The 25,958-nt window shown below is 42.0% G+C and overlaps 1 protein-coding gene across 4 annotated transcripts in view; it reads right to left on the bottom strand.

Moving 5' to 3' along the window:
* The window catches only part of MAMDC2 (MAM domain containing 2), a 58,211-nt gene extending 37,998 nt beyond the window's left edge, over positions 1 to 20,213 (bottom strand). For 2 of the 4 annotated variants that reach the window (XM_057402164.1, XM_057402165.1), the window contains exons 1-2: positions 19,912 to 20,213; positions 19,683 to 19,796 (exon numbers count right to left, since the gene is read on the bottom strand). In XM_057402164.1, coding sequence (XP_057258147.1) covers positions 19,683 to 19,796; positions 19,912 to 19,942 — 145 coding nt within the window. In that variant the 5' untranslated portion in view covers positions 19,943 to 20,213. The remainder of the gene's footprint in view (positions 1 to 19,682; positions 19,797 to 19,911) is intronic. The other 2 variants (XM_057402166.1, XM_057402163.1) reach the window with 2 other exon arrangements.
* Between the last annotated feature and the right edge of the window lie 5,745 nt (positions 20,214 to 25,958).

Below are 25,958 nucleotides of genomic sequence, written 5' to 3'. Positions count from 1 at the left end.
ATCACCACTGCTGCTGTGGCAGCCCCTTAGCTGCTGCTGTGTTTACTCAATGGCCACTCTCAAGTAATCCACTGTAAGCAAGAAAGCAGCCTCAGTGACTCATCTTCTGCCTAGCAAGCTTCATCCTGGACCACAAACACGGAATGGTGAAGATTCAGCATCTGCAACCACTAAACCTGCAGCCAAGGAATACATCTGCTGATGTTGAACATCGCAACCACCAGGACCACGGCTAGTATTTCCTGGAGCTCTGCAAAACTGCACCCATCAGTTACCACTTCAGAGATCAACACTGCCAGCTTCAGTTTACCAGGGATGCTTCTAGGCTTGCAGTCCTGCACATCGTTCCTGCCTGGCAGGCAGGTGGTAGCAACTGAAGACATGTGTGAGTGTGTACAATGCAGAGCGTGCCAAAATCCACAGAACTGGAGAATGGGGTTTTTCAAGGGTTTATCGAAAAAGCCCCACATTAGATAACTGTAATCTCTAAAACATCTCATGCACATTTTAGGAGAATGGAAAGTAGTTGTACATTTAATCTTGAAATCTACATTTGCCATTTGTGCTTTAAGTATAACCTGTTGTACCACCACATTCACTAGGTATCAAATCCCTTGTGTCCAGAGGTGTCTGCCAAAGGATTTTTCATTCAAGTATAACAGACCCATCTTCCTGCCTCTTCCCTTCAAGCAGAAAGTACGCTTTGAATTATACATATTCTTACTCAGTAGTAGAGTACATCCATTGATAGCTGAGCATGGGGCTGTAGTTATAACCCTACTCCTTGAAAGGCGCTTCAGTCAAAAAACATGAATGATAACATTTGGCTGCGTACCCTTACACAGAAACTCTTTAAACTGGCAAAATTAAGTAAGAAGCTAATTTTGCAGCCCAGGAAGCCTAGAATTCAACCTATCGAGGCTATTCTGAGCTTTTGTTTTTAATTCTTCAATTATTACTCTCTATCACTCTTTGCTGAGTGGATAATCTTAAAAATATAAAATGATACAAATCAAAAGGCAGGAATGAAAGTTTGCTCTGGGTTTGGGTTTTTCGTTGTTTGGTTTGGTTTGGGTTTTTTTTCCCAAAAAAAAACCCTTGCTTGTATTCATTGATCCCATAAAGACCTTATAGTTTCTACAGGGATTGCAGAAAACTGGGCATTGATAAATTCAGTGTTGGTCTCAAAACTCAAAAGCTCACAAAGCATTCTACAGAATGCTGTGGGGAGGAGCCCTATGACTCCCTCCCCTCTGCCTCAATAGCTGCAGTCTCTAGTACTGGAAGGAGATTCAGTTGTGGAGCTTTTGCTCCAAGAAAGACATTTGGACTACCCAGAATTATGTTTGTAAGGATGACTTTGTATCAAAAGCAAAAAACACCTCCTTGTGCAAACTCCAGTCTAAGGGGACAGTATGAAACAGATGCCAATGAATGTTGTGAATGTTTAGGCATTTAGGAGATTTAGAAACCAGTATTTTGCTTTCCACAAGGTATCTAACTGCTGACTCTAATCAACAGAGTTCTTATAATTTTAGCTTTGCTGGGCTTTTTTTTTAATTAAAACAGCCATTCAAATTCTTCTTTGAGAGTGAGTCCAAGTTAGTGAACCACCTTACACATCTGAATTCTTCTCAGGCCATCGGATGTCACCCTGATTATGCACAGGGCTCTGCCATCTGTCTGGCTCAGTCCACTGTTCACATGTTTGTCACGTTGTGGTAGCCTCTCTGTTTCCCCTCACTAGGCAATGGTCAATAAATAAATTCCTCCAGGCAGCCACTTCACACTCTCTCCAGCTGCCAGGGGCACTTGTCATCGCAGATGATTAGACAGGCCCCAGATATTTCTGTTTGTTTGCTTTTTTTTTCCAAGATGACTTCAGAAGTGAAAGTTTTGGCATATTTCAGCACTTACTGTAATGTCATTCCAGTGAATATTTAGTAATAACCTCAGGCATTCACTTGCAAGGGTATTTATAAGATTATATTTGATCTATATAAGACAAATTTATCAAGATAGAAATAGCACTTGAGATATAAACTGGTCATTATCAATCTGACCCTGCCAGTTCATGACACTGTTTCCTACAGGATATCCCCAATGACTCCAGTTTTGCTGCCAAAGTAAGTAAAAGCTTACTTGCTTTCCAAAGTATTAGAGTTTACAGGCCCTCATTAGTTTTTTTATTATTATTATTTGGTTTTCCCTACTGGATTATTGTCTATTAGGCCTCTTTCTAGTTACTTTACATCCTAAATAGTTTAAGGTGATCACCCAGATGTTAATGAACTTTAGACAGATCCATAAGAGACCATTTAGAGTAATTTACCTTTGCGCACTTGGGCTGCCAAATCTCACTGGGCACTTAAAACTACCCACATGGCACAGTTCCCTTGCAAATGTGCACCCTGATTTATTGTTCACAATGTAATCAAAGAACCCCAAAAGGCCTAGCAGATCCATCCCAACATCCTCCCAGCTGGCTATTAGTACCCAACAGTGATCCCAGATGGATGAGCAGGGAAGAATTAAGTGCAAAATGAGCACATGAAGACACTCACCCCATGCCCTCCCAGCCCCTGCTGCCATTTTTCAGTGTGCAGGACTGCCTGAGGTGGTTTTGGTATTGGCTGTAACAACAGATGAGTAGCATGTATTTATCCTGAATAAAAAGCAACCACGCCGAAAATAAACCCTGCAGAAACAAATTTGCTCTACCATCTACCAAGCTTTGTGCGGTCTTTCTAAACACAGTCCAGTTTTTCTGAGAAAGCCTTTTAGTGCCGTGTGTGCCATAAAGTGTAGTTCAGAAGTTATTTGAGACAAAGCAAATGCTGGAACACTTGAAGGTGCAACCAAGGTTTAAACAGAGTCAATGAACACATTCAGTACTGGTCCCAGTACATTTTCTGCATGTTTACAGTTTCCCCAGGAACACTGAATTCTCTGCTGGAGTATTTTCTGCAAACACGCAGCCTATAGGGGGGAACTGGCATCAGGAGCTCACTCTGTGTGCATGCAAGTGCTCCCATACACCGCCCTCTGCACTTGACAGTGCTGGCTGAAACCTTTGCGTGCCTGGCTGGTCACTGGCAGTGACTCACTGCTTTTCTGGTGTCAAGAAACTTGTCCTAGCAGCTGATCCCACCAGTTTTGCCTGTTACCCTGCAGAGACAGGAACTTGTGCTGCCTGCCCACAGAGAAAGCTCAGTGTTTACAGAAGAAACTTGCAGTTGTACTCCCCGAGATGCATCAGTGAACATCTCTGGGATTGCAGAGGCAATTAACTCCTTATTACATGTTAACAAGTGATTAGGCTGGCTCCATAACCTTTATTTTAGGTTCAAATATCACACATATGCTGCCATTCTCTTAGAAGTGAAAGTATAGGATTGTCTTTTGCAGCCTCTCTCCAAGCTATAAACCAAACAACATTGACAGCTGCACTGGAAGTCATACACAAGACACATTTGCCATGGAATGTGTTATCAGTGCAGCATTCTGACATGGTCCTCAGCCTCTCCCTTTAATGTGGAGCAGGAGAAAGACCCATTTCCACAGCATAGAGAGGTTGAAAATCCCAGAGCTGCTGTTCCTCCCCCCCACCTCAAAAGCTGACATTAAACTAGGCCAGAAGAATAGATGCTTGCCAAGTTTCATCTTGGAAAACAAGGGAAATATTTATGACCGTTGGGAACCTGGGGGTCGGGGTTGGGGAAGACAACTTTTCAATGTGTGATACTGAAATAACCCAAAGTACTGAGCCAGTATTCCTGTAACTGCAGGTGCTCTGAGGGAGGAAAACACAAGGTCTCACACACCAGCCGTCAAAAGTCTGGTCTCTGACACTACCAAGAAGCTGATTCAAGCTGATGTAGTATATAGTATACAATAATCATCTAAGGATAAAAATATTCACATTCATAATTTAGCAAAAAAGTAAATTCACAAGATCTTTGCAACCAAAACTTTGCTATTTGGTTTGGGGTTTTTTTCACTTTTAAAAAGGAAAATTATAATGATGGGTGTGTGTCACTATAGTACACCATGCAAACAGGTAACTACATTTTCTGCAAATTTTTAAGAATCAAAAAAAAAAATCAATGTTTTTTTGAGCAAGGGATACAAGCATGAAACACAAGGAAAGCAGCCAATGAGATATTCATATGCATGGTTGTTTCCTTTCTTTTAAAAGCGCTCTATTTCCTTTTTTACAGGAATTTATTCCCCCCCCCCCCGGCTTTTTAGAAATCCTTTTTAAAAGAAAAATCAAAGTCTGCAATATCTTTTATATTTACACATAAAGGAATTGTTTCCTTGTTATGCTTCTGACTCTTGAGGCAAAGTATAGAGTATTAAAGTCAGGAAACTGGCCTCAAGAAATGCCCGTGGTTGTCTTTGCAACCCTCTGGAGAGGAACATGGCTCTGCTTCCCTGCTGTTCTCAGACTCATGAGCCAAGCTGTTTCAGGAGAATATACACTGAGTCCAGGAGGGGAAGCATACAACAAATGTCACACCTGCTTTCTTCCTCTACATCTCTGTGCCACATGAAGACCAGTCAGGAGAAAATTAAAACCACAGAGCCTTACCGAAAACTGATCTAACTGAATGGCTCAACCTCTGGTTAGCTACTTAATGGGAGAATAAACCTGTAGTTACTTTTGCGTCTCCTTCCATAAGTAATTTAGTATTATGCAAAGACTTAACTTCTGCATCAGCTACAAAAGTGGAAAACAAACGGTATCAACTGGAAACTTTGTTTAATCATGGCCCAAGGAATTGCCAGCGGATCACTGGAAAGAAACTCAAAGCACAAGCTACCTTTTATATTAAGCAAACCCTGTGGCTGCCACCAGATAATGCAAAATAACTATACAGCAAAGAAGCCTGCAGACAGGCAAATCAGTGACAGGCAGACGGCTGGCAGCTGCCAAAACCCGCTGCACCTTTGTGTAGACCTCTTGGCATTTAACATTTGCTCTTTGGCATGGAGGAAATGTGTCACAAGAAGCATCAAGTAACTTCATTTAGACAGGAAAGGAGTCCTCTGTTGCAGGATGTGAGGCAGACATTGCCATTCCCTATTGAGTAATTTTCATGGTTAAAACTGATGAAGACATTCCCCACCAAGCACTCACCTACAGAACACAGTGTGCAGTCTTGCTATAGCTGGTGTGACCAGCACAATGCATAAATAGAGTGTCTTCTGTCAGGCTCATTGCGTTCTTTACCCCTCTGCTGAATCTCCAGGACATCCAAAATCCCTAACATCAACATTTCCTTCTGGGAACATTTTATATCCTTTCCTTTCAGGGAAAAAGTGTACATAGACATTTGACAGGACAATGAAATTGTTTAGCAAGTCTTTCTCATTGAAAAGCGACTGTGAGCCACTTTTTAAAGATACTTGCCCTTCTTGTGGGACTTCCTGGTTGTATCAAAACAAACGAGTTAAACCAAACTAGTCATACTTTGAGAGTGGCTGGTTAACATCATTTACTTCTTCTGCAGCAGCAATGATGAAGGAGATTCCCATTGTAGCATCACAGCATGAATTTTCAAATAAAATCACACCTCACCTTTTAGAATGCCCTTCCACAACAGCTCAGAGTTAAGTGCTAGAATTTAGCCTCAGGGAGACCTTTTAATAAGCATTAACTGTAAAGGAGAAGCATACTTTCTACTCCAGGAGAGCTGAAACTTTACTTTTAGTTTGCCTACATGGTCATACTGTGTATTAGTACAATGTTGCCATAGAATCACAACATACGGAAAACTGGGCAACAGATCATGCGAACAGACGTAATCATAATACTGTAGTGTGTAAACAAACAGAAAGAAAATTCCACTGCAACCAAATTACATATACTACAAATATACTACGACAGGTCTGTACTCATCAAATAGACCTGTTGCAGTAATTTCTGTGCCACTATGAAAGAAACTTGGTAGCATAGCTGAACATAAAAATGAGGTTCAATAAATTTCAAGGCCTGCACAAGATGAGTCAGGTATTAATTATTACATTAAAAAATAGCAGTCATTTGTTAACCTCAGGAAATTCTCAGATACCGGGAACAATCTTTGATGCAGAGAAACATGGATTTAATAGGTGGACTACTTGATGTATAAAAAAATGGCTGGATGGCCACATCCAAAGAGTTATAATCGAAAGCTCAATGTCCTAATGGAAACCAGTAGAGTGGCATCCCTCAAGGGTCCATACTGGGATCAATACTGGTTAATATCTTCATCAGTGACATAGACAGAGGGACTGAGTGCATTTTCAGCAAGTCTGCGGATGACACCAAGCTGAGTGGTGGCATTAATTTGCTTGAGGGAAAGGAAGCCATCTAGACGGACCTTGGCACACTCAGGGACTGCTCCCATGTGAACCTCATTAAGTTCAACAAGGCCAAGTGTGAGGTCCTGCACCCAAGCTGGTGCAATCCCCAGTATCAATGCAGAATGTGGGGTTGCTGGATGATTGGATCAAGAGCAGCCCTGCAAAGAAGGACTTGGGAAGGTACTGGTGGAGGAAAAGTCACACATGAGCCCACAGTGTGCATTCGCACCCCAGAAAGCCCAGAAAGCTGAAGTTCCCAGAACATGGAAGACGTAGACCTGTTGGAGTGGGTCCAGAGGAGCGCCTCAAAGATGATCAGAGGGCTGGAGCACCTCTCCTATGAAGACAGACTGAGAGAGTTGGGCTTGTTCAGCCTGAAGAAGAGAAGGTCCCAGAGCAATGTTACTGCAGCTTTTCAATACATAAAAGGATTTATCCTCCCTCACAGGTTATTGCTCTTTGGTTATGGGTGCTTGCAGACATGTTGCTGACACAAGGCCGTTACTATCAGCTACAGGTGATGGGCAGCAGAAACAGCTGGGATAGAGGCCTTGGGATTTAATAATTTTTATAATTCTTGTGGCTTTCTGGGAAAATCTTAAGATTTGTTGTTTGACAATTCACCTTCATAAAATGCTGGAAAAGCTAAGTTGGTTAAAAAGCAGAGCCATAACTTCAGGTTAAGTACAAAAATTCCATGGTGCATATCAATTCCTTCTTGACCTGGACTCCTTCAGCACCCCTCTCTCAAGAGATTCACTGTGATCTGTCTAATGCCTTCATGACTTGAGACAATCTCTGTCACTCTAGACTCACCCATGCCCATGCAGCTCTGTAGCTCAATGGGTAATAGGAGTAATAATGGAAACCCTGCAGCAGATTTCCTGTGCACATCCTGCAGCCTCCTCAGCAACATGTCAGAAGAGTAACCATCGAAATGTACAGACCCACTGTGCAGGTACACTGCAAACATCTCCCTCCAAAAGATCTTAGAGGTTGCCTTCTTCTAACAGGTCAGAGCAATGCGTTACTATGAAGACCCTTCAGACTGTCACCCTTCCCTCTCAGGGTGTTTACTGCAGTATGATACCTGTCATACACACTGAATAAACTAGAAATTAGAAACCAAACTGAAAAAGGCCTCAAAGAGGGAGGTTCAGCCAGTGCAGATGTCCAGCAGGCAACAATTTAATTTTCCAGCAAGTTTCAAAATGAAGTTTGTTGGTTTTTTTTTTCCTCTCTTTCTACAGAATCATTTGAACATTTTCAAACCATGGACTTATTCTGAAACTTCTACTGCTCAGGGTTTCGCCTAGAGCTCTTCCTCTCTTCTCACTTTCTCTCTTCAGTAGCAAACAGAGATACCTCAACTGACAAGTGGGTGCCACATGCAATCTTGCAGTAAGTAGCTAGGTCATTTCTTTTAAAAATAGTGGACTAACTTGCAGGTTGAGTAAAGGCATAGCAGTGAAGTCCCTTCCTAAGTGCAGAATTAACAAAAACCACAGAACGGCATATCAAAAAGAAACAGCACAAAAGCTAAGTGACAATGGAAAGGCTAGCTAACAGAAAAAGATCTAGATGACCCAGCACAGGAAAAGATTGGAGTCTTCTGCTAGTAAGGCATGACTGATCATGTAACTCTGTTTTTGGCCGGAACACCCACCAGCTGTAAAGTCTCCAAATTCATGAGTGCTTTTTTACATAAGAACAAATACAGATTACAGTTCTTTGGTTTCTACCTACATGTGGTGATCAAACTACACATACCACTCATCTTATTTCCATATGTGACAACTTCACTGTGCAAAGGTCTCTCATTTTTTTCAAACAAACTACAGTTAATGCCCTAATAACTCTCCAGTTTGACACTTTCTGTTTAAAATAGACACTGGAAGAGGCTATATTTAGAGAGCAATCTGGTGTTGGTATAAGTCTTCTCATGTTTCCACTTAAGCTTGGCCAGGAAAGAAATCCCTCTGCAAAAGGCCTTGCAAGAATTAAACTGCAAAGCAATGGCTATATAGGAACTAGTAAAAAATCATGTGTTTGAACTCCTCCTGCTTGTAATAACTAAACTTCAACTAATCTTATACAAAGCAACATCTTAGATTAGCATTGACTAACTGTATGTATACATATTTGAAATTCTGCAGCTCACACTGCTTGAAATGCTGTAAGCAACAGCTTAAAATTAAGCATTCATAAAGCTACATGTAAGTTTTCTAGGATATACATGAAGCTGTTTACTACTGGTTTGCTGTCAGTACTTTGAAGCTGAATCTGTAACTGCAGATGTAGATGCTAAGCAAACCAGTATACTGACACAGACTTTGTCCTGCATACTGACAGATTTTATCATTATTTGTGCCCTGGACCTTATCATATCTCCAAGGCATATATCCAAGGGACAAAAAAATAAGTCAGATAAATCTGGTTTTCTTAAACATATTTGTTTTTGCCATATTGGGCACACTTTAAAAATCTGGGTACCAGGATGCTTGTATTTACAGTTTTCATTACATTTCTAGCACTTAAGGTAGCCTCTACTTCATTTTACAAGAACTTAGGAATTTAAACTAGCACAAATTAGTTTACATTCAGGAAAACCATAACCATTTACCTCCTGATTACTGGGAAGGCTCCAAATTTGTTTGCAGCCATGGGAGTATACTGCTTAAGTAACGGCTCAAAGCATGAGCAGTACTAAAAGCTCATTTTTTTGCTGCCTGTATTGAGTCAATTTTCTACTGAACGCTTAAGGAAGGCACCAAACTGTAGGGCTCTGTAATGTAAAATTACTCACTGTATAGGCAAGATATAAAAACAATGGCATTATCCCAGCTCTGCTACAGATTCTCACTGTTGCTCTGTCATAACCATACATGACAAAATTGGCTATCACCTTACACTTGGGTACTCAGATATGATTTTCATGGGATAAAAAAGGTCTCAGTAATATTGTGAAGCATAGCATGATACACAGAAATGTGTCTTCAAGTATCTTGTCTTGCAGTTCCAGCCCCTACTTAGAGCTTATAAATTTTTGTGACTGCTTGCCACAAGAGTTTACACCTTTAAAGTAAAGAATACACTTCTCTGGCACCTGGCACATGGGGAAGGAGAGAAGAAGGGATCTGCAAAAAGCTGACAACCGTAATAAATACTGATAATGAACTGTAGGTCATCTTGGGGACATATGGCTTGGGAGAATTAAGGCCTTTATTTCCCAAACAGATGCAAAGCAGACAGTGTAGACATCTACGTCTGTTTCATCACTTGCCTGAACCTATTCTGATGAGCTGAGAGCAACTCAAGAGTCTACACTCTGCCTCCCTGCTGACTCCACTAAACAGTAATGCCAATTACTGTCAACTCTGTCGTATGGCCTTAAATGAACTCAAGTCACTTTGGCTAAACAGCCAAAGTGAGATGGTACTTTCAGTCAAGGATGTTCATTTGCAGAATGGTCTGCCAAGAGTGATTAGATGGAGCAGAACTGCCTTGCTAAAGCCTCTTCAGGATAACAACTATGTGTAAAACAGCACACACCAAAGACAGTAAGTCTTCAAACGTGAATTACTAAAAAAAAGTAGGAAATGATGAACAGACCCCTTTGCAAAATGCATTAGAGTGCGCTGCACCTTAACTTACCTGTTTCCTATGAAACCTTGCAGCCGTGAGCATTAGAAAACTTTAGCTATATGATAATGAAGCCCCAAAAATACCAGTAAGGAACAAGTTCTTCATATCCCATTAACAACAATTCAGAGATCCTTCACCTAACAGGACCTACAACAAACTATCATGTCTTCTCTTGAATGAGTGTGCAGAGATTTCAATACATACATACACATAAATGGATTCAGACATACACATACATGTCAATATTCTCTTTAATTCTTACATTACAAAGTACCGGAAATTCTTATGTTCTCCATTGTGGGTGGAGGTCTGTCTGAAAGGCCACTGCAGTGGGGCTTTTGTTAGCTTTCAGTTAAAAAATTATGAAGTTACCACAGAATCACAGACTGGTTGAGGTTGAAAGGGAACTCTGGAGGTCATCTGGTTCAAGAGCCACCTAGAGCAGAGACACCTAGAGCCAGCTGCCCAGGACCATGTCCAAATGGCTTTTGAGTATCTCCAAGGATGGAAACTGCACTATCTTCCAGCCACCCTCACAGTGAATAAGTGTTTCCTGATGTTCAGAGGGAGCCTCCTATATTTCAGTCCATGCCTGTTGCCTCCAGTTTTGTTATGGGGCACCACTGAAAAGAGCCTGGCTGTGTCCTCTTTGAACCTTCAAAGAATCTTCAAGAACCTTCAGGTATTTATATTTATTTATACAAAATCACCCTTGAGCCTTCTTTTCTTCAAGCTGAACAGTCCCAGCTCTATGACTTTCCTCATAGGAGAGATCCTCCAGTTTCTTCACCACCTTCATGACCCTTCATTGAGCTCTCTCCAGTACGTCTGTACCTTTCTAATCCTGTGGAGGCCAGAACTGGACACAATATTCCAGACAGGATTTCTGCAGTCCTGAACAGTTGGGAAGGATCACCTCACTTGACCTGCTGGCAACACTCCTCCTAATGAGGCCCAGGACATCATTAGTTGCCTTTGCCGCAAAGGCACATTTCTGGCCCACATTCAACTTTGTATCCACCAGGACCTGCAGGTCCTTTTCTGCCAAGCTGCTTTCTGACTAGGCAGCCCCCAGCATATGTTCTGTCACAGGGTTGCTCCTCCCCAGGTGCACTTCTCCTTGTTGAATTTCATGAGGTTTCCGACAGCCCATTCCTCCAGCCTGTTGAGGTACCACTGGAAGCAAGCATGTCCCTCCATTCACCAATCACTCCTCTCAGTTTTGTGTCATCATCACATTTCCCAACGGTATACTCTACCCTATCATCCGGACCATTAATAAGGATGTTGAACATGATAGAACCCAGTATTGACCCCTAGAATAAACCAGTAGTGACTGGCCTCCAATCAGGCATCTATCCAGTAATCACCACCCTCTGGGCTGGGCCCAAACATTCAACCAGTTTTCAGTCTTCATCAGCTTCTCTATGAGGTTCTTAAACATATAAAAAGTCAAACAAAAAAAATAAACAAACCAGAACTTCCAGGTATGTGAAATGTAAATAGGTGCAAAAAGTATTGAAAAAGTTTCAAGTTAGGACTGGAAGCCCTCTTCCCTTCTTCTTCAGCTTCTTCTCATTGCTTACAACGCTACAGCCTCAGCAGCTGTTTCCAGTTACTTCTCTAGGAAGAAAAGCATAGGCTTCCTATTTCTAAACTGATCTTGGCTAAGGTGCCTTTATACAACAAAGAGACAAATTATTTTTTTTCCCTTTGAAAACATTTTTGAAGTATGCTTTTCAGCATTTCTACTGAAATCTGGAGAATTACTTCCTTTGATGAGTTTAGTCAGTCAACAAACCATAGCATTGACTAACACTATTGCACACGGTGGCAGCAGATAAAAAATCTCAGAAGCTAATATAATGGGAAAACTACAGAACAAGAGGGAACACACACAACTAGTTCCAACTGGTTTTAGCTATTTTTTTTTCAATAAGCTTTCAAAGATTTCCACTTGATAGCACCCTATATAATCAGACTATTAGTGTATTTTCAGGCTGATAGTATTACAACTCTGAACAGTCTGTACCATATATACAAGGTCTTTTTTATTAGTAGAAATGTTTCTTAAATGCTTGTGGTCACCCTTCAGCACAAGTACAAGCTTACCTTTCCTCACTACAGATCCTGACCCACATTAGAAATTGACCAAAATTTATACTGAAAATTGACAGTGCTGAAAATAACGATGTAGTGTAACACATGACCCCCACAGTGATCACAAAGAACTGCCCGTTACCAGTTTTACTGATACAAAAACTTACTCCATGCAGGCACCCTGAAATTCCTAAAAAGAAACTTTAGGTCAATTCATTGAAATTTTTATTTTTTTAAGAAAATTGAAAACATTTCTAGCTGTTTTCAGCAAGTGATTTTGCATGTTTGTACTTGTTTTCATCAAATTTCAACAATATTTGCAAGGTCAGTATCCATCCTGTTTATAACAGAAGCTGAAAACACACTATTCAACTTCCTATTAATGGAGAAGATAACCATACAAATCTAGACTGATTTCCTAATCCTGGGCCCTATCCATCTCCATCAGAGCCAGCTGTAACAGCTGTGATCTCAGCCAGGAAGCTGTATCTCACCCTCCAGCATCTGTCTGAGACGTGCTCACATACCTACAGCCTTTCAAGGAAACTGAGGGTATAGCCACCTTGCACACATGTGCAAGCTGCAGTGGTGTGACTGCAGTCTATCTGGGTAGGCTGTGCTACCAGCATGCGCTGTTGCATTACGAATTAAAGCTAGCCCAGGTTGTGTCTAAATGAGCTGAAGGTTCATACTGAGTAGCTGCTACACAGGTGCACAGATGTTTTTCCTGTAAACATGCAGCATTTTGAAACATGAAGCTGCAGGTCAGTTTTTACTAAGTGTGGTTTACAGTGCTGTGTCAGTGGCAGAGAATTGTACAAGTTGCTCCACCCTACTCATGAGTTAGAAACCTTGTTATGTGGAGGGAATCAGTTTTTACCTGGGGTTACATACAAATTGTTTGTTTGACTGAGGTTTTTTGGCCTCCATCACAACTTCCAAAAACTGTTTTGCTATCCTACAGGTTGGGTTTTTTTTCCCCAGATTCTAACGGTAAATTACTTATTTTCAGTTGTTTTCATGCAAAACAAAGCTCAGCCTGTTGTTGGGAGTTGCAGGTATATTCAGTAATCGCTAATTTTATGTTTATCCTTCCTCATGGCCAGCCACCACAGCTCAGCATAAAATGCACTAAAATGGCTTGTTGACTCTCTAAGCACTGAATCATTAACATCTGTATGTGAAAATACACTTCAGAAAACATTACTATGCTGTGGAAGAGAGGAATGCTTTGAAACTCATCTCTCATGCAGTGACTCACTGATAACAATTTAGGGTTAGTTTGTTCTCCTACTGCAAATGGAAAGCCAAGACATATTGAAAGTGTCACGCACAGGCAGGTGCTGCTGAAGCCCTCCATGAACATAAAGAGCTCTCAGCCATCTTTTTTTGCACAAGACACGCCTCTGACAATGATCAGAAAGTATGCTAATACCTGTAATTTGGGCATAGTTCCATAAAAACACTGTTGTCCAGAAGCCTACGATAGAAGATAATACCTGGGCAAGCAAAATGTCTGGTTTCCTGCTGGTGTCAGCAAGACAATGGATAGGCTGTGGCAAGGCCTGTTAAGCTGCTGGTGACAAGCTGAACAAGAAAATAGCAAGAAGAAATGAGTTGCTAAAACAAGAGTAGTGGCTGAGTAGTCAAAGCGGAGTGTACAGGAGAAATGTCACTAAAGAGGTGAAGGAGAAATAAAAGCACAAGGGTCTAAGTGTACCAGAAGTATGTGAGAGTCAGCTCTTTTTTTCCTCCTTGGGAGTGACTAGGAAGAAGAGTTGTCACTCTAACTGCAATTATTTTGGCCAGGAAGACAAACATTTTAAGTATAACTCAAAGGAAAACAGACTGTATTCCAGTTCTAACAGCTTCTCCACTCTATCACATGGCATTTAGAGCAGAGATACCCAGGTTACAGGTCTGGAAGACCCAAACCAATAAATTCCCGTAGCAGGGTGGATTTATTAGCTGAAAACCTTGCCAGCAAGCAAGCATTGTGGAATGCCAGCTTGGTTCGGTTCCAGCTAGGTACAAGCTGGTGCAAGTCTCCCTCAATTACCCTCTACTTTGCTCCCTATTACAGTTATCACATGTGAACATGTGAGACCACTCGTCTAATCTTAGGGTTGTACAAAGCCAGCAGTGTTACACCTTTTTAATATTTTCAAGTTGCTTCCTTGCCTATGTACAGGAAAGTACTGCAGAGAGCTGGAAAAAAACATGAGACTACAGACGTCCCAGTCTATCTGTTGGCAATTGAGCACAATGCAGAACACATCAGATATAAATCGTGCTTGCTGTGCAACAAAAGCTAGCGTCACCAGTGGTTACCTGTTTCATTAACTTTGCATATTACAACTGAATGATGTTGCATTCCAAACAAGAGCGATTAAGTCAAAGGAGGTCAGTTTTAAGTCATATAGCACAGCTGTAAATACAAGCTATTTAAATGCTATGCAGGGAGTGTTTAGATTTGAGATTCCTTATGCTGCTGCTCTCATGCCTGACTTATCTGATGCCCTGGGATGGCTGTCCTTGCCTCTTGACATTATTTTCCATCTTAAAGCGTAGCTGAAGTGTAGGTATATGATAAGTATGTCCCGAAGGACAAGTTTGGTTTCCTGACGCTGTTGTTAGTGATGTTGCTTGCTTACTCGCTTACCATAAACTGTTCCCTGGGGGACGCCCATTTTGAGTGTATCACAGAAACAGACTTGGACTAATGCAGCAAAAAGTAGACATGTTTAAGGGAGAAGAAAATCAGGCTATTTTTATATATATATCACAATTTACTACATCACTCTTCTGAATGAAACCTATCTCTTTTTAAAGGGTATTCTCCTTTGGAATACTGCAGAAAGAGAAAACATTATTAAACAACTCTGAAATGCACTCAATTAAAATATATCCATTTGAAGTAATACACACTCCCAAAATTTTAGAAGGAAAGGAACAGACACAAAACTATACATTTAGAGCTCTCTATGATCATATGAGAACCAGATGCACACGGCAGTATCCACTACCAGTTACAGCTTTAGCAGTTGAGTGCCACATAGATCATTATAGAATGTCAATATCAAAAGTCACTCAAGAACACCCCACAGAAGAGTCAAGGTGATAAGGAGACAACTGTACAAAATCTGTTGCTCCTACTACTAAAATAGCCCCAAGTCCAGGGCAACTGGCAATGGATGGGAACATTTAACTATGATCACTTGTGTTTTGAAGCACATTGCTAGTATGAAAAAACTACCTTCCTTATGGCTTGCAGTGGTTGTAGACAAATTTATTACCTTATGTTTAAATCCAGGCAAGCAGATGCAGCACAGCAAAATCTATTAATGCAAGTTCAAGCTGAAAGCCCAAATGCACATTATTTGTAGTTCTGTAAAACTGGTTTTGTTAAAATGAGGGAAGATTGAGAACAAAACATGCCCATAGATACAGGAACACCAAATGCTGTACAGATATTCTTGGCAAAAAACATTGTCCAGAGTCACAGAAAAGACATGCCATAGGTATTGTGCCTAATGAAACTTGTCTGTATAATGCTAGGAGCTGGATGTTCTCACATTCAGGTTATAGCTGGGTCTGTGCTGGAGGGGGCTGGGAGGAAAGCAAAAAATGCCAAAATCCAACCCTGCAGAATGGCTGCAGCAGGTATAAGGCTGTGTTTCCTACTGACACTTCAAGTGAGTCTACATGGCTTCACTTTTTACTCTACTCAGGATTTCTTCCTATTAGGTACAGCATCTTCATTTATTTTACGCTTACAAAGCACATGTGTTCTCTGAAATAAATGTACAATTTGCTTAAACAAAGTTTCAAGAGTATTTGATGAAATACTATCATACAAAGTTTGACAGTAAGTGTTAGAATGAAGCAGGTCTTCCCCTTGCAATACATACACTACTTACACAGAAGTAAATTCCTGTGGAAACCACCTGCTATGCACCTGCAAAACTTTATGCTCCAATGCAACTGGACATGAACTCATGCGAAATATACCTGTAGGTGTTAGTGGTAAGCAGCATGGTATTCGAGCTTCTCAGCTATCTCTAAATAACACAGTAATGATGGATATAGAACTGGTTTCTGAATTTCTCATCTATTAGTTGGGTCCAAGCAGTCTGATCTTTGTCTTACATTCTGTATCTGGATTTGCAAAAATAAATCATCTGTTCAGAGGTGTAATGAATGCAAGAATATTTATGGGAGCATGGCTACACCTCTGAAGTTAAAATGGACCACTGACACCTTGGTTTATGTGTACAAGCAAATCACTTCAAGCTTGCAGATTGCATCACTGGTCCACTGATCACACACAAATTTATCTGTTGCTCATCAGATTTGAGAACCAGGATTACGTGATGATGCCCTTTTCCTGAGCAACAACATTACTGTGTTTCTTGTGTAGCTGGTATCCTACAATCACCCACTTCATGAAGCACATCATGTTTGCATGGGATTTCCCAAATTACACCAAAAGAGAACTGGCACATTAGGAAACATGCTGCCTCCAGCATGATGTTATATTTACCCAACCTGGGCAGTGACCTCAGCTGGGTGTGCTTCTCAGCCATAGGTAAGCTTGCAAGAAATATATATCCTCAGCTGTTTCTATATTTTACATTTTTCTTTGCACAGTGATTGTCTGCTAAAAATCTTTATAATTCTAAAATACAAGCACCGAGTTAGAAAATGACTGACTAAAAAAGCTGACAGTTAAAAGAGCACCTTGATGTTAACACTTGAAGGTCCTATTCCTGAATTCAGAGCCATGTAAGAGCTTGAGGCTTACAGAGGGTTTGAGCGAAGCAGAATTTTATGGCAGCACAGGTCCACTAGGTAGGTATCACAGTAAAAGGCCTGAGTTATTTCTTGTGTAGCTATTATCCTACAAACACCCACTTCATTAGGGCCTGATCTGCCAGTCTTGAATGAAGCAGTAAAGAGTGAAATAGCTATCCATTTTAGCACTGCCTATTTTGATTTTATTTTCCTTTTGCACTTGATTCAAATGGGCCTTAAAATGCAGCCAACTGTAGGTATAAAAACTTTAGCTACAAAAAAAAAAAAAATAAATCAAATAAACCAATAATTCCAAAAGTAAATGCCAGAAACCCCTCTTATCCCAGAAATACCAGCATAACTAAGAGAAGCCAGAGACATTTAAAAAAACAGTTGAACCTTAGAAACCTACTCATTTAAGTGTGAATGCATAGCTGTAAACAAAAGCAGAATTTAACTTCACACTTCCTTTCTGTTTCTGTCCCTTCAGAAGATATTGGCTTCTTTGGCAACTGGGCAAAAAACTTTCAAGTATGGAGTGGAAATTTCTGGGCAGGATTTTAGTTATATTTACATCATCATGATAGTTTGGCACAAGACCACACTATGGAGAGATTTGAAAGAGGAAAGAACTTGCACTGCAAGTCAGATAATCTCTATAAGAGATTTGCTGTATATAACTCTATATTACAAGTAGTATCTTAAAACTATAAAACAATTCTGAAGCCACACAAGAAGTGCAACAATTCATAGCTAAGCTGCCACTCCCATCCTCAACTTCCTCTGTTGCCACAGTACATTACCACATGTACATACACTGACCTGCAAATACCAGGGCTCAGTGCTGCCAAATGGAGGACTGTTTTACAAGATAAAAGAGTAAAAGAGCATCGAAGGAAGACTAGTTTTGCACAGCTGCTACATAGACTTGGATTAACTATTTTCAACTAGATTTTGTGATGATTCCATGAATATATTTTTGAAGAGGCTAATCCCTTGTGTGCCAAATGTTTGCACAGAACAACTTACTATTATTAAATTAGACTGAAGAAAAAAGGTTCATAATGGAAATGCAGACAGAATTATGCCTATTAAGAGAGCTGTTATACCACATATGCTCCCAGAGTATAACAGTTCAGTTGTATATCTCTGAAAAACAACACGACAGAAGCTATCTAGCCACTGGTATGCTTATGCTCACATAGAAAAGTCAAACAACAACTGAAATAGGGCTCTGTGAGCCACATAAAGGTAGACCAGCTAGTGCTGATCCAAATCTCTGGTCAAATTTCCCTGATTCTTGAAACACAGCAGCATGGATATGCACAACATGAGGCACATCCATTTCTGCAGGTACTCCTCTCAGCATCTCACAGTCCCTTGGAGCTGAATCAATACTACTACCACCCGGCTCCCTGTTAATCACAAGGAGGACGCATGGTTTCCCAGATAGGTGGCTTTAAGAGGGCATGATGTTAACAGGCCCATCTATGAAAACTGAGATTTCTAAATCTACTAAATTTTACTAGATTTACAAGAGTACACCTTCAAAAAATACAGGAAAATCTATGTATACTTAAATAACAAAAACTAAGAGAAAAAGCAATTATTTTACTCATTACATCCTCACAGCCTCTTCTAATTCAGTGTTCTGAGTCATTCTCAAACCCTAATGATTAACCTAAGAATAAACAATTAAGGTGAATTACTTTGGTACAAATCTGGATACAAATTAGAAACAAAAGAATTTAAAAAAGCTTCATTACCAATTGAGTAACAAGTGGAATGACAAAACTGGACCAGTCAGTTTTGAACAGGGAACCAATGAGGGGGAATAAGGGGAGTCCATCTCTTTGTATCTGTACTCACCTCTTCATTATTCTTGCCACCTGCTCTAGAGTTTAAAAACTTTGAAAACACATAATTCCTTTTATTGTGTGAGCACAGCTTTCTTTGTATGAATGACATTGTCACCAACACACTGTAAGCAAGACTGTTTGGTGGTTTTTTTAGCCAAGTTATAATCATGTTGTATTTATTTTTGTTCAGTCTTTGGTTTGCTCCCATTGATTCTGTCAAACCAAGAGCCTACATGAAGAACTTACCAAGTGAGAGTTACAGTTGCATGGAAGCTCTGTACAGTGACTGGGTTTTGTTCTCTCTTTCAACAGTCTTTGTAAAGTCTAAGAAAAATTACTGAGACACTAATGCTTATCTTTTTCCTATTGAACTATAGCTACCATAAAATAGACAAAGTGTCTTAACTGAACATGTTGTAAAGATACTCTTCACAAAGATTGTCTCCTGCTCTGAGAATGCAGCCGCTTGTTCTGTAGAACTCAAAGTATGTTTAGAAAAACAATAATGCAGCTTCATAGGAATTTGACAGGAAGAGTGTAAGTTACCTACAGCCCATTTGATGAGACACCTTTTCCCAGCATTAAAGAAATAGGAAGGAGGTTTTGGAGGCATTCTGCAGAAGCCTGAGTAGAGACTTGTTCTGGGCCGTGGACAGACGGATGCAGATACGGACAGTCGCCTACCCGCAGCAACGGCAGATCAGTCGTCAGGGCACTGTCACCCAGATAAAGGAAACTGCAGACGGGACGGATCAGACGGCCTCAGTTTCCCTGGGATAGCTGAGCAGCCCGGCACCGTGCTCCAGCAGTGCAAACCGGGGAGACGGCACCGACCGGGGGGCGACACTAGCGCCCGGGAGAGGGAGCTGCGCGAGTGAGGTGGTCTGTACGCCTCAGAGGGGATGTGCGCCCGGGGATCGGCAGCGCTCTTACCTTCCCCATGCAGCGCCCAGGGCAGATGCGCGTAGTCCCACTCGTAGCCGCAGGCACTGTCCTCGAAGTTGCACGACCCGGGAGAGAGCAACGCCGCCCCGGCGAGCTTCAGAGCTGCAACGACAAAGCGAGTCCCGGTCACAGCCCTGCCGCCCTAGGGACCGCGGGTCGGCAGCCCTCGCCGAGCCCGGAGCAGGGCCCACCCCGTGCCCCAAGCCGCCGTTTTTACCGTGCGCGGCGAGGAGGAAGAGCCGCAGCATCTTCCGCGCTGGGGGAGCCGGGGCTGGCGCGGTGTGGCGGGCGGGCACGGCGGCCGCGAGCGCGGGGCGCGGCCGCGCCTAACCGGGGCAGGCGGCGGCAGCGATAGCGGGTATGAGCGCGGCCCCTCGGCACCCCGTAGGGGCGCAGGGAGCCGAGCCGCTGCCGCGGGAGGGGAGGGCAGAGGCGGGGAGGACCCGCGGGCACCCCTGGTGGGCCGCTCCTCCCACCCCCGGCGCGGAGCAGGGTCGGGTCGGCTGGAGCTGGAGCGCCATCGAGGATAGGAGACCGCCGCCTCCCCGGGCAACCTGCTTGCAGTGCATCACCCCACACAGCAACTTGCTGTCTTAGGTGTCAGTAGGCTTTCCTGTGTTTCAGCTTGTGCCCACGGCCTGGCTGCCACCGCTGGGCGCCACTAAGAAAGCCTGGTGCCTTCTGATGTAATCCACTGCCAGGTGTTTGCACACACCTCAGTAAGAGGCCCACTCGTGCCCACCTGCAGAAGACAAGTGGCTTCACTTTGCACTCACAGAGTTTTTAAAATCCTGAGTAACTTTGATGTAACTACTTCACACATATTACCCTTTCTGAATCCCCTAGGGCTTTTCCCCTTAAATGGACTTAGATACTGCTTCTAGTCAGCTCTGCTAATGGCCCTGGTAATACCTTGCATGATCCCTCCAGCCCTTGCCTAGTTCAGGTTTTGCCCATAAAGATTTTTGGCCAACAGTCTTTGTTATGTTTTGGAGGGAAGATAATCCATGTACATAATCTGCCTCTTTAATACATGACTCCCAAATGTGTTTGGTTCAGAAGACATTAGTTTTGTACCTAGAAGAATAGACTCTGTATTCTTATGGGGAAGACATGCTTACTAGCTTTGGGAAACAACAGTGAAAGGTTTATGGAAAGTCTTGTAACCTGCATAAAGTTATTAACTACGTTTCCCCTCTCTCCACCCTTCTCCTACCCAAGACTTCCTTGTGCATAAACAGCAGATCCTTACTTTCAGCCAATCCATTCTAGGATGGTTAGAATAGCACTTACCTTAGAGAAGCCCACCGGCAATTTAAGGTTTGCTTTGCAATTCCTTCAGTTTTCCCCCAGACATACTAATACTGAGATTCCTCATTCATGGGTTTCCAGAGCAACAGTCTCAGGTTTCTTGCTCTGAGAGTAGTGTACACAATATTGGCTGCACAGTTCACCTTCCAAAAATTCCTTGTCCCCTTTTCCACAGGGGCTACTATACTGGCGGTGCCCTGAACTCTGCTCTGTCATTTGCCTGCACTCTTTACAAAATTTACAACTGTTTGTTTAGCTTTTGTTTCAGAGCCAAAATCATAGAATCATAGGACAGTTTGAGTTGGAAGGCACCTTAAAGATCATCCAGTTCCAACCCCCCTGCCATGGGCAGGGACACCTTCTACTAGGCCAGGTTGCTCAAAGTCCTGTCCAACCTGGCCTTGAACGCTGCCAAGGATGGGGCAGCCACAACTTCTCAGAGCAATCTGCTCCAGTGACTCAGCACCCTCGTAGTGAAAACTTCTTCTTAATATCTGATATCAGTCTCCCCTCTGTCTGCTTAAATCCATTCCTCTTTGTCCTGTCACTACATGCCCTTGTAAAATGCCTCACCCCAGATTCCTTGTAGGCCCCCTTTAGGTACTGGAAGCTGCTCCAAGGTATCCCCTGAGTCTTCTTTTCTCCAGGCTGAGCAAGCCCAGCTCTCTCAGCCTGTCTCCGTAACAGAGGTACTCCAACCCTCTGAGCATCTTCACGGCCTCCTCTGGATTTGCTTGAGGAGGTCCATGACCCTCTTGTGTTGGGGGCCCCAGAGCTTAACACAGTACTGCAGGTGGGGTCTTATGAGAGCAGAGTAGAGGGGCAGGATCACCTCCTTCAACCTGCTGGTCACACTCCTTTTGATGCAGCCCAGGATACGCTTGGTTTCTGGGCTGCGTGTGCACACTGCTGGGCCATGTTCAGTTTCTCATTGACCAACACCCCCGAGTCCTTCTCCTCAGGGCTGCTGAGAATCTCTTCTCTGCCCAGCCTATAGCTGTGCTTGTTCTTGCCCTGAACCAGGTGTAGGATCTTGCACTTATCATGGTTAAACTTCATGAGGCTGGCATCAGCCCACCTCACAAGCATGTCAAGGTCCCTCTGGATGGCATTCCTTCCCTCCAGTGTATCAACCGAACCACACACCTTGGTGTCATCAGCAAACTTGCTTAGGGCGCACTCAATCCCACTGTCCAAGTCACTGACAAAGATTTTGAACAGTGCCAGTCCCAGTACTGATGCCTGAGGAACACCACTTATCACTGATCTTCAGTTGGACATTGAGCTATTGACTGCAACCCTGTGAGTGTGACCTTCCAGCCAATTCCTTATCCACCGAATGGTCCATCCATCAAACCCATGCCTCTGCAATTTAGAAACAAGGATGACTTGCAGGATAACGTCAAATGCTTTCTAAACCTTTGGTTATACTCCTCTGGCATTCCAGCTGGATGAAAACAGCGTGTAAGCAAACCTTAGCACCCGCAATAAAATCAGGAAGTTGTTATATTTTCCACTGAATCACTTCCCACATGCAGCCTGTGGAACTGGTGCATCCAGAAACAGTTTCTGAATGTCAACAAACATACCCTCTGCCTTCCCAAAGGACAAAAGCCATGCCTCTCTGGATATGTCAGACAAAGAAATTAAGTGGCAAAAACATCTGTCACTGGCTCCTGCCAGAATGTTTCTTCTCAGCTAGTGGCAAAACTTCACCCCCTAAAAACTCATTCAGTTTATATGGGTCTTTAATGAAACCGGTGGTCTTGACCAGCACAAGCAGTCTCATTTTGGTTTTTGTTTTCTTCAGCTTGACCTGTGGTTTCCAGAACAAGGAGCCTGCCAGCCCCTCTTTGAGTTTCTGCTCCGAAGAAAGTAGAGGAGTATCAGCACCCAAGAAGAGAGGGCTCCCTCAGCTCTGCTCTGAACTCTGTCAGAAGATGCATTATCACCTTGACAAAGCTCTCAAAATCTTCCCCTACTGCGTGGATGCCCCTTTCCCTCTCCTCCAAGGAATGGGCTGCCCTGATGAGATCCAGGACTTGGCTCATTTTTAACGCAGTGTATACTCTTCTTATGTATGACAGACTCCTTGACTAGTTTCCTGTAGAGTGTTCTGCATCAGACTCCAGTTACTAGCTGAGCTCTTCTCATGGATTTGACTAAGCCCAAAATGCAAAACTGACCCTTTAGCCACAGGTTTTTAACTTACTTTACATTCTGTGTTTAGAAACATAGGATTCCCATAATTCATTCTTTTATGGTATGCAAAATCACAGCTTGTTTACAGACATTTATTGATTCAGAACCAGTTTCTTCAGAAATAAGGTGAGCTTCCCTTTTTTTTTGCAGGGTTCTGTTTCTCATGTGTGCACAGTTAACACTTGTCTATGTTTTCAGTGAGTGACTGCCTTCCCTATAGCTCCTACCTGGTCCCATCTCCACTTCTTAATTTAATTTATTCCTGATATTCTAGATGAAAGATCCTGGTAGGATGCAAAATCTCCTTATGGTCGCATGCCTTCAGCCTTCTGTGAATTAGATTCTTTGTCTAAAAAGGAGTCCAGATATAGAAAGGCCTGAAGCTGCCAGCTTTTGCAGTAAGTTACCTCCAAAAAAGTTGAAACGGTGCCTGTGTAGCATCTTCACCTTAATTTTGCAGCTGTGCCTCTGTCTGCCCTGCCTTCCCATCTCTGTTGCAGTGTGAACAAAGACCACACAAATACACAAACTTCAAGTCAAGGAAGTTTTAGATTAGAAAAAGAAAAAGAAAAGAAAGAAGAAGAAAGAAAGAAAAATAAAAGGAAGTACATTATGACCTTTTCCAGCTGGCTAGCAAAACTAGGTGGGTTCTCATCAGAATCTGCTTTGCAATCAAATCTGTTGGAATACAGTAAAATGGCTGCTTGCTCAGAAATATGGCACAGAAAAAAAAGAATCAGCTAAAGATGTTTTCCCCTTTTTGATGGAAGTACCATTTTGTTTTAGTCTTTTTAGGTATTTACTCTCTGTTACGGCTGCCAGTTGCATAATAATCGTGTTTCTCTTGAGATGATGGAAGCAGACTCCTGTTGAAGAAATAAACAAAATCTGACACACTCCATACCATTACGTTTTGTTCTAATGCAGTGACAGATTCAAAGTAAATCTTTGAATGATATATACAATAACTCCAGATTTGAAGTAGGACAACCAAAAGGAAACACTTTGCTTTCTCCTAAAACTATTTTAATTTCTTCTTCCTTTGTTCCAGTACTGTTGCCTCAAGTTTCCTTTGATTGGGCAGTTAAGACTTAATGCATCTCACAGCGATAACTACTTCAACTGATACAGAGAAGATCAGTTCCCTAGATCTGATCATCAGACACCTCTCTTGCCATCCCTCCATTAGTTCTCTCCCACCATGTTAAACCCAAGCTGCTTGCTTTCACTTTCAAAGCCTTTCATGAACTTCCACCTCTTTCGCTCGCTCTTCCTCAGCATTGGCATGAACTTGTACCCCCTTTGATCCTCTCCATAATCATCCACATGATTTCTTGTTCTAGTTCAGGTTCCTCCTTAAAAGGTTGTTTGTTTTGTGGGGTTTTGTTTGTTTGTTTTTCCTGTAAGACCTGTAAAAGATGATTGACAACAGAGTATGCTGTGTCAAACATAAGTCATGCAGGGTTGTTTCCCTGCATTTACTGGCTGGGTCTTTTTATCCTCTGTCCCTTTTCATAGGCAGAAAATTTTTGGGAGAGTCAAGGATTAGTTTTATTTATGTTTTTGTACTGGGTCCAGTTTAATAGAGGTACTGTGGTTGCTAATTGCTATGGTAACACAAACAGTAAGAAATAACAAAGAAATCAGGATCACTTCATTTGTTACAGTGCAAATACTGAAATTCTGCATTAGCTGTTTATCCAGGCTGCAGACACAGCATACTTGCCAGATCTGACTTGTGGCATACAGTAATGTTTAAAATACATATGTTCATTTTAACAGCATTCTATTGCTATAGCCAAAGAAGACTTTACCTATGATTTATCTAGTCAAAGCCATACACACTTATGATTTAGTTTTCACCCCTGGTCCAGGCTGTCATAGCTAAAATCCTCAGAGAGGTGAATGATCTTATTTCAGGGCATATCTGCTGTTAAGTACTTTTGACAGCTAGCTGACTAATATCTCTACTTAATCTTTTAGAATAAATGGATTTATTCCTGTTTCAAAGAGAAACAAACTCTTGGCAGGTCTTTTAGCCAAACTTTCTGAAGCCAGATGTACACACCTTACATGAATTAATTTCAATACTAAGGCAGCTGATTAGCTAAACGTCTCCTGCAGCTTTAAAAAATGTCCATTTTTACACAATGTATACATATGGAATTGAGTAGTGCATTACATAGTCTACAACACTTTTGAAGAGCTGGTGACCTGAATAGCAAGCTAATATTGGTGACTTACCAATATGAACTCTTGCTAAGAAGAGCTGAAGTGGCTAATACTTTGGTGTTTTCCTTAGCGGTTTTCAAGATGTTGCAGCTCTTAGCAGGGATGGCTTAGCTGCACATGGAGCAGCTCCTCAGCCATCAATGATTACAGCTCCATGTGTTAAACTGGCTATAAATTGGCTACTCCAGGTTGCTGTAAGCTCTCAGGACCCAGGGAAGTAACAGAAGACATGCAGTAGCAGAGATGTGTGAGAATGAGATGTTCTAAAGGGAAAAAAGTTGTGCAGAAATGTAAATAGGAGTTAATATTTGGAGGTACAGGGAAATGCTGTAGATGCAGAGTTTGTGAAGAGATTTGAGAAAATACTTAATGAGAACAATGATTAGGGCAGATGCATTTTGAAACATAATTCAGATTTGCAAATTAATTTAAAGGAACTGGAGAAGGATGATACAGAATTTCTGAAAGCCCAGGTAAGACAAATTGTGACAGACGATCAAAATGAGTCAAAATCCAGGC

The sequence above is a fragment of the Pezoporus wallicus genome, unplaced genomic scaffold (genome assembly GCF_028554395.1).
Source record: "Pezoporus wallicus isolate ANWC-B61680 ecotype Strahan unplaced genomic scaffold, APGP_CSIRO_Pwel_v1 contig_6275, whole genome shotgun sequence".
Classification (NCBI taxonomy): Eukaryota; Metazoa; Chordata; class Aves; order Psittaciformes; family Psittacidae; genus Pezoporus; species Pezoporus wallicus.
Note: the sequence above shows the minus strand (reverse complement) of the source record. Positions and strands in the feature narration are given on the sequence as shown.